General features: G+C 36.3%; 1 protein-coding gene across 4 annotated transcripts in view; it reads right to left on the reverse strand.

The window, feature by feature from the left end:
- FRY (FRY microtubule binding protein) overlaps nt 1-17,287 on the reverse strand; it is a 221,354-nt gene that overhangs the window by 61,767 nt on the left and 142,300 nt on the right. For all 4 annotated transcript variants that reach the window (XM_064441051.1, XM_064441052.1, XM_064441050.1 and 1 more), the window contains exons 27-35: nt 15,589-15,749; nt 14,646-14,756; nt 12,460-12,614; nt 10,315-10,414; nt 9,820-9,991; nt 7,777-8,033; nt 5,652-5,798; nt 1,499-1,667; nt 655-745 (exon numbers count right to left, since the gene is read on the reverse strand). In XM_064441051.1, the coding sequence (XP_064297121.1) occupies nt 655-745; nt 1,499-1,667; nt 5,652-5,798; nt 7,777-8,033; nt 9,820-9,991; nt 10,315-10,414; nt 12,460-12,614; nt 14,646-14,756; nt 15,589-15,749 (1,363 nt within the window). The remainder of the gene's footprint in view (nt 1-654; nt 746-1,498; nt 1,668-5,651; nt 5,799-7,776; nt 8,034-9,819; nt 9,992-10,314; nt 10,415-12,459; nt 12,615-14,645; nt 14,757-15,588; nt 15,750-17,287) is intronic.

Here is a 17,287-nt window from a genome sequence, read left to right on the forward strand (position 1 = left end):
TAGAAGCCACTCAAAGTTCTCTCACAAATATAAGAGGCTTTCAGTGAGAGAAGAAATATATATTTGTCTGTGCTTAAGGATCTGATAGCCCTTAAGCTTTGCATTTATTAATTCATTCATCATTTGTCAGTATGCACCATAAGTAACAAAGGACTAAATTAAATTTATGATTTCTAAACAAAATATTTTACACAGCTTTCCTCTCTAAGACATTTTATCCAGACAAAGGAGGTGTCTTTGCAATCATGGATACAAATCAGCATACTAAATTTTACTCACTGCCCATGAAATCAAAAGTTGTGATCAAACCTGATTTTTCATAAAGATTTTATAGTCATTATTTGGTACACACTCTTGATTTTCTTTCTCCTTTGTGGATAATTTCTACAAAACCACAATTCAATGTAGGTTTAAGAGATGTTCCTCTGCAATGTATTGTTAAACAACAATCAGGAAGTAGAATCGTGTGAATGTTTTGGGTTTTTTTAAATTTTACATACACTCGTTTTTAAATGGTCTTACTGGGATAACACCACTTAGGATCAGTCTAAGCATCAGAGCTCCTCACAGAACAGTGCAGAACTTTGCCCAACATCTCACCCTTAGCCTAGGAAAACACATACATTTTGGAGAAAAAAGAAACAAACCACAAACCTTTCATCAGTCTCTTTCACCATTCTGTTCTCCTCTACATCAGGAAAACTATCTTGGCCAGCTACAACAGTGTTACTGCTAGAGGTGGTTCCTGTATATGAGATGTCAATAAGAACACCTGTTACATGCAGCAGACAGTATTTGCAAAACAGTAAAAGCCCGTAACTTAATTTTTTTTTTAGCAGCCACAGTCAAAGTGATCAACCTGCAAGTACTTGCGCATATGAATCAATACTGTTACCTCTACAAACCTGCTTGCATGGCTAAATTGAGCAAAGTTCACATGCTTTGATGGGCAGATTAACATAATGATGCTCTTCCACTCCTTAAACTAAGCTCATTCTCAGGTGACATAACCTATTGTTTTTCAAGAATTTGGCAAAACATTGACTAATTTAAAATTGGCGTTGATGTCTCAAATAGCTTTGACTACTGCAACTTGGAAATAGCATTAGGCTGTTGAAAACAGAACTGACACACAGCTGAGGCTCTCAGTTTTCAGGAAACTGCTGCTTTGGTGTATCGGCTGTGATCACAGTATTGATGATGACTTCTTGTTCTGAGAAACTAGGGGTAGAAGAACAACCTCATCTGAGTTCTGAACAGCACCAAACATTGTTAGTATCCTATTAAAATAGTTGAGAGGATAAAGTATATGTTTACAAAGCATATACCACATTAGGAATCAAAAAGAACTGTAATTTAGATCTGCAACAAGGCCCTGAAGCTTGCACTTTATATATACACAGATCTGAATGGGAGAAAAAGTAAGAGATTGTTTTGTCAAAGAGATAAAGACTCAAAGAGCAGGTAAGCACAACTGAAAAGTATATTTAGGTCATACCAGAAGCTGCAGCTGAGGCTTTGTTACTGGCAGCAAAACGGTAAAATGGAGGATTATCACAATGCTGGACTATTGGGTTCACTGGGTCGGTTTGCTGCAGCTCAAAAAGAAGCTCTTCCATTGTCTGAATAGTGTTATTGCGACATAGATATATCGCAACCTTTTTTATCTAGAGAAGAAAATAAGAGTTATTAAACTCTGTCCAAAGTGAATTTCCAAAGAAATCAACACATGCCACACTGCAGTACTGAAAAGATCCAGAATACAAATGTTACTCCCAGACAGACACCACAACCACACAACTGCATCCATCTTGTTCACAAAGAAATTCAGCTGCTCACTTTGATATCAAGATCATTTCCCATCTGTGATCTAATTACTCAAAAATTCTTGCTTACCATCCACAAATAAGCTGTTTAGATATATAACTATATAACATACACACATACAAAACCCACCTGATTTTGTATCTATCATTTAAGGCTATCAGCATTAACTCTGAATCACACTCAGGGATTTATAGCTTTGAGTATGTGATTTCCATTGAAGATGAATCTTACTTTCTTGAATGGAGCAAACTTCTCATCTAGAAAGCTAGATCCACCCAAAACTTCACGCCTATATTTCCAGATACAGTTGATGTGAAAGAGGTAGCTGTAGCCACAAAGAATAAGCCAGGGTCTGAGTAGCTACTTATATCTGTAATCAAAGTAATAGCACATGGAAGAAAGGCAGAGCAATTATGTATACAGACTTCATGCATCCTGATTTGAAAAATCTGAGAGTATCATTTATAGAAATTCTGGGAATTTCTATAAATCTTTTAACAAGACATCAAACCTTATTGTATGCACCACAGCAATGAGGGCTGTTGAGATACTGAGATCAAATTATACTGAGTTCTGCAGGGGAAAAAGCCCTGTTGGCTTTTAAAAGCAGAGACTCTCTCTGGCTCAAAAACATTTGATTCATAAACTGCTGAAGCTGGGAGAGCATATGGGGAAGCATTCCTCTGTGCTTGCCTTCTTGTTTTTAAAGATGTGCCTAAACAGATGCTTATAGTGGAGCTAATACACGGGACTGAACTGCCTGTCGGCCTCACCAAGTATTGCTGTTCTTATACTCTTAAATACTTCCATTAAAATAACTTCTTGACTGCTTCTCTTTCCTGCTTTTTTTTCCCTCTCCTTATCTTTTGCTTAAAGTAGAGAAAGTGCACATATTCAAAGTTCCTTTTACTAATGCTAAACATTTCCCAGGGATTTCCCAGATACAAATCCACCTCCTTTCTGAGGCTCATTTCTAGTTGGGCTCACAGTGCCAATTCCAGCTTCTTTCACCCCGGAAGGGGTCGTGTTCCCTACACTAAGTCTTGCTGAAGAAGTTTCTGAACTGTAAATATTCTGAGAAATTTTTCAGTATATATGTGAAAGAAAGGACAGCTCAGCAATTTGCACTGTGGCACTGGGAAAATATGCTTAAAAGAAACATAAGAGAAAGCAATGAACTTAGCTGATTGGGGAAAAAAAATCTAAGTCAGGCATGCTTTTGGTTTGGACCTACACAGGCAGAACAGATGGCTGAAGGCATGAAGCAGCTGGTGATTGCCTTGGGGCACAGAGGGCTCCAAAAAGAGATGGGTAATCTGGCAATCTTGCAACTGTGTAGTCTTCTGAGCCCAGGTGAGCTGGAACAGTGCTGATAAACTGTTCAAATTATCTTTATTTGCTAATGTGTATGCGTTATCTACATGATAATGGAAGATACATGTTTATATCAGCAGTCTTGTGTAGTTAGCACAGTTAGGTATGATTCCTTATCTGTAAACTCCAGGGCATTATCAAAACACTGAGCAGATGACAAGCCCAGTGTATTTTCCTACTCCAGACAAAGCTATCAGTTAAGGGGTGACTCATAGGCACAGTCAGGCTTCCTACAGAAGCTGAAAACTTTTTCAGATTTTGCAAAATCTGAGAATCAGACTTTTAACTCAACATTACAAAACACAGATTAACAGAGTGGCAGAAAACACAGGAACCTTGTCAGCTGCCGCCACCAAGGAAGACCTGACTGTCTTGTTAACAGCCACTGTAAGTCTGTGAAGGAGAGCAGAAAAGTCCCACAGGCAATATAGAAGATGTGGAGCAGATGAAGCTGGAGATGCCAAAACAGACTGCTCTCTTTGGGGAGTAAGAGGACTCTATTGTCCGGGAGGAGGACAGGACTGTGAGAGCCAAGGCTTTGAGGCAAGGCGGTTTGAATTTGGAGTGAATTTGAAGAAAAAAGAAGTGCTATGGGTAGGAAGGGGGTTTGACATAGGCTTCTCAGAGCTGTGGGATGGCAACAGTTTTGGAAAAAGGATGTGTTGAAAGCTCTGGGTTGGCAAGTATCTGGATGTGGGGATGAGGTATGTTAGGGGTCCTGGGTAAGAGGTGACAGGGTTATCAGGCATTTCCAATCAGGCTATGGATTTAGGTTTGAGACATATACTCAGCACAGGACTATGCCTTCCTGTTAGAAAACCGCCCCTATTCCTTTTGTAAACTGTCAGAAATACAACAGCCCTCACTTTCTCTCTTATCTCCGTGATTTCCACTTGTTCTCTGCCAACATAACTCCTCCTGATGGAGGCCACCTCTGGGACTGATCCCAAGTCTGTCATAGATTGTAGGATCAGTCAGCTTGGAAAGAACCTGGGAGGTCTCCCATCTAGTCTCCTGCTCAAAGCACGGTCAACATTGAATGGAGACCCTCTGCCACTCTGTCACAATTGATGGAAAGATCTCCATTTCCCTCAAGATACCTGGGATCAACCCCTTTGTCATCTTCTCATATAAACATTGAGCTTGTTCTTACAGCAACTCCACTTTCAAATCTTTCCTCTTTTGATTAGCTAGGCAATACTGACTTTGCAAATATATGCACTGATTTGAGAATACAGAACAGTAAACGCTACAAATAAAAGGAAACCAACAGGATGTCTATGATACAATAACATCCTGAAAATTTTGGTGGTCTTCTGTATTTCCTTTATTCTATTATGCATAGCAGTCATCAAAAACACTTTAAGCAAAGTAGTATTTCAACAACCATAAATGAAGTCTGTTTATGAGGCTTTTTTAGATAAGTTTAATCACATTCACAGTAACTTCACATTTATTTCAGGAAAATCAATAGGAAGAGACTAACTAATAAAACAGCATATTGTAATTGTGCTGGAAAACTTACTAAATTTAGATTCTGCTTCATGCAGCAACTGAGCAATAAAGAACATGGGAATGGTACTATCTTGCTTTTCTCAGACAGCCCTGATTTTATTTTAACTTGAATAATAACAATATCCTGCACAGTTTGACTTGCACATTGCGGGAACAGTTATATAATTCATGACAGCCATGCAAAGGCAAAAAGTTAATATAGTAAGGAGCTTATAAAGGTTAGCTATCTTGTGTCTCTTGAGATGTCCCACAGAGAGCCTTAGTCTGCTAAGGGAGAAAAGAATGTAGCACTTTCTTAAAGCTACACAGTTTTCTGAAGGAGCACCTAAATCTTTACAACAAACAAACTAATAAGATTATAGCATGTTATGTCCCATTCATAATATAACATCCACTGATTAAAGGACTCTCAAAATTTAACTAGTAGCTTTGTAAACTAATTGATTATCGAGAAAAATTATAAGCCTTTAGTATTCTTACTTCTTTTCATTTTTCATCCAAATTATTTAACCTCTGAACAGCCATTCTGTCTTTTTAATTTTAAATACATACATAAATTGCATATCTTTATGCATTTCTGACATGAAAATATATTTTTAATAATTTTCTCATTCATTCTGGCAATTTATGGTCACTCCCTGTTACTGGCCTCTTACACAGACATGCAAAGTTGCTCTTTACTTGAGAGGAACCTGCCTCTTGCTTGAAATGAGGTCTGCTCCACTGGTAGAGGCTGAGATTCCCACTCAGTTCCTTTCTTGAATTTCACTTTCTTGGCTCATTTATTCCTGTGGTTTAATTTTGTACAGTGTGCTAGAGAATACATTGGCACTTCTTATTTTTGAAACAGAAATTAATTTTATGAAGGTGATAGCTGTTTTCTTCATTAAAACCCGTGCAATCAATAGTAAATAAAATAAAGTGCAAACACTTACATAAGGTAAAAGGATGGTATCACTGCTAACACCACACAAACTAATGAGAAACTGCAGTGTTATCCTAAGGTTGTTACTCCATTTTTCATTGTTGGCCAAAGCATTCCAGACATTTTCCATCTCTGGTCCAGGAATTTCATCTCCATACTGCAAAGGATCATAGGCATACATTTCTTGAAATATGCAGACCTCCAAACTAAGGCATGATCTTTTAGAGCATTTTGTCATGCAAAAGAACAGTAAAATGCTGTAAGAAGTGACAAAACAATATTTTCAAAAGCTACCTGATAGACTTCAGAGCATAAATTCTATTTAAAAGTATTTAGGTTCAGATCCACAGAAGGACTTAAATCACACACACAAAAAAAGCCTTTCAGGAATGTAAATTCAAAAGGTCATCCTAAAATCAAGCAGTTTATTGGTTTTCATCTTTACAGTTGTTCAAGCAACTGAAGTTCTGTTTCTGCATGTCTATATCTAAGTGCTTCAGCCTTCACAGTAGCAAACAATTCGGCACCACTCTCCTCCGTAAATCCTAGCAGAATTAAGCATTAAACAGCCCTTTGCTTTCACATTGGAAACAAGCAGCTTTTGCTATCTTTTGCAAGACACAACTGTAGGAATGACTCCCTTTGTCCAGTCATCTAAATAGTCAGTCCATGCATCCAGGATGTGGGACTGTAGAATTGAAGCTGTTCTGTTTCCTATGTAAAATCTTTGGCTCCCACTTCGAGAAGACTGTTTTAACCACTGCACAGACTGATGTTCTGCTTGGAGAGGAGCAGCAATCTCCAGCTCATGCTATTCTACCTAAAATTATTTAATACATCTGCATCTACACTGTAGATGCCCCTGGCATCTATATCTACTTCTCATCTACACTGGCATTTGCAGGTGCCAGTCCCTTTATCACACATCCAGCCTCAAAGCTAGGTCAACCAGTTTGGTTTGAAGAATGCATACTTGTTCATTCTGGAAGAAAAACTTTGTGTGGTTTTGGAAGCAACTTGCTCCAAGGACTGCTGCTGATAGGCAGTAAAGGTGAGACCGCATCACATCTGTTTTCAACCCATAAAATTCCTCTAACAATATCCTAGAGTCTCCATACCATTAGATAATTCACAAGCCAGTATCATGCCCTGGATATGCAACAAATATAAAAAACACATTCTGGTGGGCTGAAGCACAGCCTCCACATCAGTTCAGACATTCTTATATGACAAAATGCACACAACATAACAATTATATTTTACTTACAGACCCTCAATACGAGGAAAGATCTAGAACCAACTTCTACGTAACATGGATACATACTGCTCAAGAGAGGATTAACCCTAAGCAGGAAAGTAAATGTGAACTACTCCCTTCCATATGACGTAGGTACCAGGCATTACTTCCTGAGGTTTATGTATTCAGCGGTTTAGACATAAATACTGAAGCTGGCAAAAGCAGTGCCAGAGCAGGCACAGCACACTAGTATAGCAGCCTGCAACTCCGCAGGGAGAAGGAAAAGATGGATTCCTAGTACCTTCTTCACCAGCTGCTGAGGCATTTTACATAAAAAAAGAACTGGAAAAAAAGGAATCTCTGGTCCTTTATCAGGACCTGGAATGTAAAATATCTTCCTTTCTACAAAAGAATGCTTTAATTAGCACCTTAGACATTTATAGTAATTTTTTCCTTTTCTCTCTCAAAGAATATTTAAATGTTTCCTAGAAAGTACAAGAGCTTCAGTAGGACAAATTCCAGGTGCTCATTCTCACCCCAAAATAAACTTTCATCTGCTGGCTTAGACATTAACCTGGGAGGTTATACAGGAACGAACTGAACTTAGTTCCCCTATAACTAATCCTTAATGCTCTCACTATTAAGCTTTTTTTTTTCAAAGGGTAAAACACTTTGCTCATGTTTTGAAAGAGAACAGTTTTAGCATTGTCCTTAAAAGAAAAAGTGAAGGAACTTCTTCAAAAAGGAGGTTGTGTCTGATTAGTACAGACTGTTCCAGTGCAAAATTTCTGGTATCAGAGGGTAGAAACCCAAGTACCTTTTGCTTAAGAAACCTAAGTTTGAATATTTCAGAAATTGTTTTACAGGTTGTTTTTTTTTGTTTCTTTTGCTTTTTTACCTTGGCTGTCATATACATGAGATTATTAAGAACGAGTGAGGTGGCCTCAGGAGACCCCCAGCCATTGCCTTTTAGTCCACTTGTGACTGTTATTTCCCCATCCTTGTCCTTCAGTTCATCTTCTGGAGTGGTAGGGCTTGAACCAGGGAGGAGCAGTCTGTTGTCTACAAGTTCAATATTATGAAGCCATGGTAGCAGATAGGTAAGCATGATCTGTCTTCCATTTGGATGTGTTGTTGGAAATCGCTGGCTTACCTCTAAAATAGTAAAAGTTGAAAAGGACAACATGTTGGTTTTTGAAGAAAACCTTAAATACACAGTTTAAATCAGATTTCTGATATGGTTTAGGCCACCTGCTGGTTTTTACCTTGCAAACCACAAGCCTACAAAAGCATGTACTTGAGATTCCTGAAGAGAAACATTAATTTAGTGGTCAGTAATAGCAAGCAATTGGTCAGGTCTTCAGACTAAAACAACTAACATAGTCTGGGCTTAGAAACAGAAAGTCACCCCTTGTTATCATGCCATACTATGTATTAAGTGAAACAGATGTCAATAAAGAGGAAAAGGATAATTCAGTTACTGGCTGTTATTCTAGAATTTCAAGAGCTTTTGGAGAATTACAATAAACATGCAAAAGTGTTCTGCAGAATTACAAGTGCCCCTCAGCCTCCACATTTCTAAGCTATAGTTTAAATTTAAGGCACTTATACTGAGCTTACAAAAACACCTTGCATATATTTGGAGTCTTTTTTCCTGTGGGGAGGCCTATAAAATTCATAGTTGGCTGCCAGTCCAGGAGTGGTACATACAGCACTTTACATAGTTTGTATAAAAAGAACTGGTACTATAAGGGAAAGGGATTTGGAAAATATGGGATAAGAAATACAGTGACAGGCTTTCTGCCAAGGTGAACCACATTAACTCTCTTTAACAGAATTCTTCTGTAAAATCAGTACAGTTTACATTTATTTCCTTTCCTCACTGCCTGGTTTTTAAAATCTTCAAGACATAAACTGTTCTCTCTTCTTATGTTTCTAGATGTATAGAAAGGGGGTCCGATTTGGACTGTGTATCTGAGTTCTTTCAAATGACATAGCCACTACAGCAACATGAATAGATGGTAACAGTAATAATGAACAACATTTGCTTTTTTTTTAAGATAAATGAGCCCTCAGAATTTCCCTACAACAGTTATTTATAACTCATGGTATCTTGGGCACTAAGAAATGGATGATATATTGTTCCTTTATGCTTCCTCCAGCCCCTACAGACTGAGTAAAAACAACAGAAAGGGTTTTTAAGAGCCAGTAAGAATTCCCACGATTACAGACACTGATTTCTGATGTTATTTAAAAACTAGAGCAACACATGAGGTGGTTTAAACCAGACAGATAGGTCTCAAAACATAATTGTTCCCAGGAATGGTCTCAGAATGGGCATATTCTGAATGGTGCTCCTGCAGGTCTCATTCTTTAACATTTTTTTTCAGTAATCCTGACAAAATATATTCCTGATAAAATTAAAACGATACTATTGACTTGCAGATGTGGCAAATAACAGAAGGTAGAGATCACTCATTCAGAGTGATTTGAATCATTGGTAAAATTGGACACATGCAATCAATCTTCCCAAAGTTAATGCCTTGTTTATATAAAATGAAGAATTCTGTCCTCACAAGTATCATCTATATAAACGTATGTATAAGAAGAATCGCTATGTTTAACATGAAGACCCATTATAGTAGAGTTTGCCAATGTCACTTTAACTTATCCAGGGCCCTTGTAATTTCAAAGTTACCCTAAGATGACACAAGCAGCACAGAATCCCCTGCCAAGGTTTTAAAATAGCTATTCTGCGCTTTGATTAAGTACCTCTAGGAAATATATATTGCATTCCTAAATCTGATTTGACCTGAACCAGAATAAAATCAGGTCAAGCTAAATTTATAAACAGAATTGCTGTTCACAGGTGGAAATGTCTTAGTACTCTACCATTTGTAAAAAATGTAAAGTAGATAATAAGTCAAATAGATATAGGTACCTGAAAAAAGTGGAAGGGTAAGTTCAGGATACATCCTTGCTAGTTCATAGGAAAGAAGGGCAAGCGAAACACTGTAAAGAGGTGGCAATGGACCATGTGTACCATATAAGATACTGCCTGGTCTCTGCTCAGCTACCTTTTTTGAATAAACAAAAAGCTTTGATTCAAGGATCTATGAAAGAGAAAAAAATAATGTAATGAGACAATAAAAATTAATTAATTCAGGAAATGTCAGCATTTCAAATTAGGTATCAGAGAATGATCTATATGCTTCAGAGTATACTCTCCAAATTTGAAAGACACCATAAGTAATATTTTTCCCTTAATTTTCATATAAATATTCCCACACGTATTTATAGCCAAGACAAAACCAATTGTTTAGTTTCAAAACAAAACTAAAAAGCAAATAAACAGTACTTTTTAAGTTTACAAATAACCCCAAAGATAGAAGGACACATGCATTTGGTTGTTTAAAAAAAAGTAGGTGATACATGCCTGCATAAGTTGCATGGAAATTTCATAAATCTCTCTGTTGGTGTCAGATGCCTTGAACAGCACCAAGTTTAAAAGTGTCACTATATCAAAAGGATAGTTCCTAGAAGAATAAACAGTACATTTTTGTGAATGTTGGTGAGGAATGCAGATTACATTCGCTCTGATTTACTCTGTAATATTCTCTAAAGAGAATGTAATCTTTCTTTTCTCTGTTCTACCACCAGAATATGGGAAAGGGAGCTTTTATGAATACACGCTGCTTGATCAAAGGGCCATCTGGTGAATGGGAAGAAAGAAGGGATTATTTATAATTACCTTAGACTAATGCTTAGGAATGCACTGAGTTACCCACAGTGAGAAATGCGATACCTGTGTCTGTAACTGTCAATTCATTTTAATTTATAACATAAAATGTTTATAGAACAGGCCAACACCCATGAGAGAAGATGGGTAGCACGAAAATTTCCAGGGATAAAGTACTTCTTCTCAAGCCAAGCTGCAATTAAAACAGTCCCTTTGGAAAAAAGGCGCTATCTCTGACATGGACATTCCCAGATGTTAGACAGTTCTGTCAAAATTGTTTTCAAAGAGTAGATGTAAGGAACTGCTTCAGAAAGTCCACTCTCTATAAAGTCAACATTAATTGTAAGGGTAGACATACTAAAGTGTTAACCTAATGAGAATATTGCTAGAAAGGCATTTCCCATGTCACAATATTTGGATTTCACTAAATAAATTTCCACTTTTTCATGATGATTTGTAAATGCACCTGATTCAATTGTGAACCATGAATTTCTCATTGTAGATGTGAGCTACTGTGCTCCTGGATGGCTGCAGGATGCCTATTTGGATATTTTAGTGTTAAAAAATATGGCAAATAGTTCTGGGCATGGGGCATTCTTGGTAATCCCAAATACTAGCTGTAATGTACCCTCTACTCCTTCCACTCTTTGCCCTTCCACTAAGTTTAAAAAATAATAATAAAAAAGAAGCTAAGGGAAGGAAGGCAGAAAGACAGATGTCAACAATAAGATACATTACTGTTCATTTTACAAGTAGTTTAAGAAGTGGCTTCTCTACACACGTTGATAGACAGAGGAAAAACTGTTAACAGGTTTTGAAAATTAATTAAAATCCCCAGCTTGATAGAAATCAGACCTTGCCTTCAGTGTAAAACACATGGATCATACTCTCAATTTTTACTGTAGGTATGTGAAATATTAAATTTTAGGACACAGTGGCATAGGTAACACAATCCAAGGAAAAAAGACTGGCTGAAAACCTGATATGTTTATGTGTTCGTTAAACAAAAAACCGTCTTAAAATAACTGAATTTGCAAATGCAAAACTCCATTCATATTTTTAAAATCTCAGTATAATGCAGTCTATAGTCTAGTTGTTCCGGTAAGAACAAAATGTTTTTACAGATAAATTCTAAAACACTTGACTTGACTTGCTATATCCCAAATATTTCTCTGTTGAACTATGTTGATCACATATCCTGCCAAATTACTTCTTGTCAAGACTAAAATGTTCAGATTTAATCAGGTACAAATTATCTTATTTTTTTGGACTAGCATTAAATTTCTCTATAACTTTTGTCTTGTTGTCTCGAAAAGATTAAAAAAAAATTCTCTGAAGGCCTGACACAAAAGTAATATTTGTATTTGTGTCTTCATGTAGCTTGTGCTTGCTTAGCATTAGCAGCAGTGAGGATACCAGTCTACACAAAAGGAACAGGTAACCAAATCAAATTAAAGCCAGCTAGAAAAAGAACAAAATAATTACTTTCAAGCTAGTAACACTTAAAATGTTTTTCCTTTTATAAAGTAAATGAAAAATCATGCCAAATCCTTTGAAACTAGATTTATGACCTATGCCCAAATTAAAAGTGCTTTGGTTATTTTGCATCTTCCTGAGCAAAACAGCACAACAATGCCGCAGATTTCAAATATACATACAGTAACAGCATCTTCTAACAAGCACATGACTTTGTTTTCAGAATCACGGAAATAAAGTGATACAGTCCCCAGGAGCTGTTTAAGATGATGTAACTAAGAGTGTGTCTAACAATTCTTTACAACTGAAGCTGAACATGCATTTTTCTTTGCATCTGAAAGTGTAGATTAATAGATTAATTAATACCTGCTTCCACACACAGTTGCAATGGCTTTGAAACATCCAGAGGCAAGCTGGTATGATCCAGTATAACATCGATCTATAGCCCAGTTGAAGAGATTGATTTGATCAGGATTCAGTTCTAGCAACAGGACTACAACTTCACAGCCAAGCTGATGAACCTGAGCAAATAAATACATGTCAGAACATGATTGGTGAGAACAAATGTATTCATTCTCTACCATTCTTAGAGTGACACAGGCAAAACAAAGGGAAAACACAGCATTCAAAATAAGCAAAAAGAAATCAGAAAATTTTCCATAAATTTATTTTAGAGATAACAAAGGTGAAATGTGACTCAGTTTTCAATGCTCCTCACTTGAAAGGAAACTGTAGGTATGAGGACTACATAAATGAAAAAAAATAAATTTCAAAGGAGGTTTCCAAAATTAAGCATGGAAAAAAGCAGAAAATCTAAGACACTTGATAGGTGTTCTTGGGCAACTTCCATTTGTATTTGTTAACTGGTTAATTGGAGTTGTTAAATGTTTATTTCCTACTTCCTGTGAGTTTCATGAAGTGACGCACTTTCTTGTTTATCCTTCTTTGACTAACACAGAAGCAAGGCAGACAAAGAAAAATACCTTTTGCAAGCCTGGGGGTATGAAAACTTGTATGCTTAATCCAACTATGTCAAGCAATCTAACAACTCTCCCTACAGACCTTTTATCACTTAATCCTGGTACCATCACTGCTACAAACACTTCACAACTAAGGCTTGGACTGTGCCTCCATGATCCTTCAGTAGAGGACAGTACTGGAACACCAAACACTAATGCCTATTAATAGTCTGTTATCAAGTGTAGGTAACTACTTGTAAAGACTTCAAATAATGTAATGTTAAGGGACCAGGTAGGATCCTTCTCTTCTAAATCTGAACGAGGTGTATAGGCAATGCAGTTTAGTTACAGTCCTTCATTACAATGATTAAACATGGATGATAGGGATTAGCTTAGGGGAAACAAATTTGACCTATCATATCCAAATTTTGCATTTCAAGGGTAGAAGTTCAAAAAAGGTAATTTTTGTCCCCAGTTACTTCCTGAGTGGTATATACTAATGATCAATTTGCCACGGTGATATATTATTTGTTGATGATAATGAAAACATGCCAGAGGAAAAAAGTGTATCTTTTCCTTTCTCTTGTTCTGTGTGTTTCCTTCCCACATCCACAAGAATTTCAATTATACATATCACTTACACATATCTTTATAGCTCCATCCCTACCAACATTCCAAAATCCTACCTAATTTTAGAAAGATCTTCTCTGCAGATCCCTTCTTTCTTCTGATTTGTCCAACATTTTTTTCCTAATCAGTTACCATTCCTACAGTATATATCCTCTAGCTATTCCACAAGCCCTTAGGCTTTGCTGTCTGCATTTTTTTAGTAATCACGTTCACCTGTGCTAGTATGAGACTAAGGGAGAACAGCAAGGCAAAGCGCAAGATACCACAAAAGGAAAAGATCAATGTTCTCTCTCTCCACTTGATGTAAATCACCAATCTACTCTTCCTTAAGCAAAGACATAGTCCAATCAGCTATAAATATGGAAATATGACTGGGTAATTACAAGGCCTACAGAGAAACCCATCTTCACAGAAATGGAAGAGAAAATTGCAAGAACAATCAATTATGTGTTCTATAAAAAAATTCTTTCTTTCCTCTCCTGAATCATTTGTCCTCTTGACTTCTTTGGAAGATCTACCCACTCACTTTCAGTCAGATTTGTTTCACCAGCATCTATGTTACCAAGCAGGAAGGGATCTTACATTCTTATTCCACAGAAACTTGAAGCAGGTGGGTGGAAGTACTCCAAATAGAAATACAAATATTTATGGGCTCGTGCCATTTTTAACCTTTCTTTATTAGCAGACAAAAAGCCTAAATTTCTATTGCAAGCAACAGTGACCCATAGACAATTTCTTTAACTTATTATTTACTTTCATTATATTTTCAGAAATAATAATTATTTTACTGTTTTAAATGCTTTTAAATTAATTGCACTTTTGTCTTAGAACATTGCATATAGCTATTGTTTCCTGCTCAAAATAGAACATATACAGTCACAGTTCTTACAATCACAAACTTCTTACCCACCCAGTACAGGTATTAAAGTTATTCATCACTGATGCATTTTGGTGAGTACTTACACGTAAATCTTGACAAGCCAGAATGTTATCAAGCCATTTGTAAAGATATCCGTCAGGAGAAAGACCAACATTATCAAATACAGGGCCACAGCAGAGCACAGCTGACATGGCCTAAAAACACAAGGAACTTTAGTTACACAAAGAAGTAACATAAATGAACCTTTCAGAATTATTTGAGCCTAGGTCAAGGCTAACAGGACTGCCACTTGTTTTTATTTTTGAGGGAACTATGGTGAAAATGGTAACAGCTGATTTTGCTCGAATTCAACAATTAGGTTGCTATAGATGTTACTGGATTTCAAGATAATGCTGAGTTTAAGCGTTTTGGCAGGAATATAACATCCCCATTTCCCCATTCTTCAAGATACTTTTTGTCATCTTACCCAATCTTTACAAATTGAACTACAATACAGAGATTTTTTTGAACAGCATCTTTCTGCAAAAATTAAAATTTTACACCAAGTGATGCAGCTTCTATAAGTATATAAGCCATTATTTTTGCAGCTTACTTATGTGGGTGAGTTGCAACCGGTTTTGCCACAAAAGTATTTTATTATTATTGAGTATGTCTCCAGGCAAGTGTGGGAGACAGTCCTGAGATGTGCATCTGATACTCAATTGGTACTATATTTAATTTCAGAGCCTAATATCCTCTCACTGAACTGATAACCTGTTAATGAACAGCTATGTAAAATCTTAAAATGCATTCTGCTTTTGAAAATAATTAGCCTTGAAAAGTGCCTACAAATACAAAAATACATAACTTCAGTGGCTCATACTGTTACATTCTATGATACTGCTGTACATACATATATGAGTATACAAGTTTGCATCAAGAACGCCGATTCAAATTTCCGTGAAAAAAAAGGAAATAAAACCCACAATTATTTGTATTTTGACTGGAAAAATGTTATTACTGATTTTGACAGTAAAACTTTAATACCTTTAATGCACAATACTGGTATCTTGTAATCTGATGATTTCTATCACTGTAACGGTCCAGCGGCGTGAACATAATACTGAAAGGTCCTGCCCACTGGCTGAATAAGATGAACAGGTGATGCCTCAAGCTCTGCTGAGGGAAGAGAAATCTCCTGTGGTGAACTAAGTGAACAGAAATAGAAATAGTTGTGATTTGTTAATGTTAAATACATATTCATGTGGCAGAGATGATAACATGAATTAAAAATTTCTACAAACAGGGAGTTTCCCTTAAATGTTCAGTAGACACTTACTCCGAAGTATCTAAGCTCCTTTTAAAAATCTAATGTAGTGAATGAGATGCATCTCATTTCTAAGAACCTTCAGTCCTGAATTAATGTGCATTTATACAAACATGTATATGTTTGTATACATTTATCCAACATGTATGTATACTGACTTTAGAAACAGCATGCAAGAAACTAGTTATAGAATCAGGCTTTTCACCGCCTCTTGCATTCCTTTAATGGTAAATATTTACTTGCTTTTTCCAATACTTTAAAGGCAAACCCAAACATACATATGTCTTATTCTAATACAGTAATAGGTAGGGCAAAAAAATAAAAGAAACTTGGTGCCTGCTTGTTTATGACAAAGATGTGGTATATTTTCTGAACAGCTAAATTGCTTGAGCAAATGAAAAATATCTATGAATTCTTAACCATGTGGAGAAAAAAAAAAAGAGAAATATTTTAAACAATAGCTTTAATTCCCCAAAGCAAAACATGATGGCAGGGGTGGTAATATGTTTATTAAAGAGACTGGCAAACTGTTACTGGACAATTATTTTTCATCTATGAACTGTGCTGGAAGCCAACAAAGTCTGACTAGACAATACTAGCACAAATTAATATGAACGGTGGCTAAAGATGATAGATGTTGACACAATAAACATTTGTTTCCTAGGAGTTAAATGTTATGGCTTTGTTAGTTATTGATATATTTTAAAGCTGTCTTGTTAGCAGAAAATACATCTCTCTATAGAATTACATACTGAACTATTGAAATGAAGCAGTTACTCTTGCATTCTCTCAAAACACACAACATGGCTGTTTCATTGTGGAAAATTCATACCACATGCAGTCCTTTGTCATGTGCCTTGTAGAATGTGAGAATAAACGCAAAGGGGAAGGCCTTTGCAAATACTCCTGGCAAAGCAACTATAGAAATTCTGTATTGTTAATGAGCATCATTCAGAAAAGGAATAAAGGAAAGAAATTCAGTATTTTGTTCGTTAACAGCAGCTAAGAACTTGACACCACTCAGTTCAAAGGGAATTTTTTTAGTCTTAAATGAGAGTAGCAGGGATGCCATTTTTCCCTTAACTTGTTCAATTATTATATATTTTTTCTGATGCTGAAAGCAACTATATGATTTTGACAAAATTTGCACACTGGGAACATACATGAAAACGTTTGTCATTATTTATTCCCCTACTGTACTCTTCTGAATTCCTCCTTATTTGTTGCTACCAATGCTATTATATCCTGTCATAAATGATCTGGAGATAGCAGATTTACATAGACTGAGTAATGTCCAGACTTTATCTTCCAGTAATTACTTTCTTTAAAGCAGATTTCCCGCCCCCCCCTTTTTTTTTCTAATAATTACATTACATTTCTGAAGTAATTTGCAGTAAATAAAATGCATTGAATCAATTG

The sequence above is a fragment of the Phalacrocorax carbo genome, chromosome 1 (assembly GCF_963921805.1).
Source record: "Phalacrocorax carbo chromosome 1, bPhaCar2.1, whole genome shotgun sequence".
NCBI classification, from domain to species: Eukaryota; Metazoa; Chordata; class Aves; order Suliformes; family Phalacrocoracidae; genus Phalacrocorax; species Phalacrocorax carbo.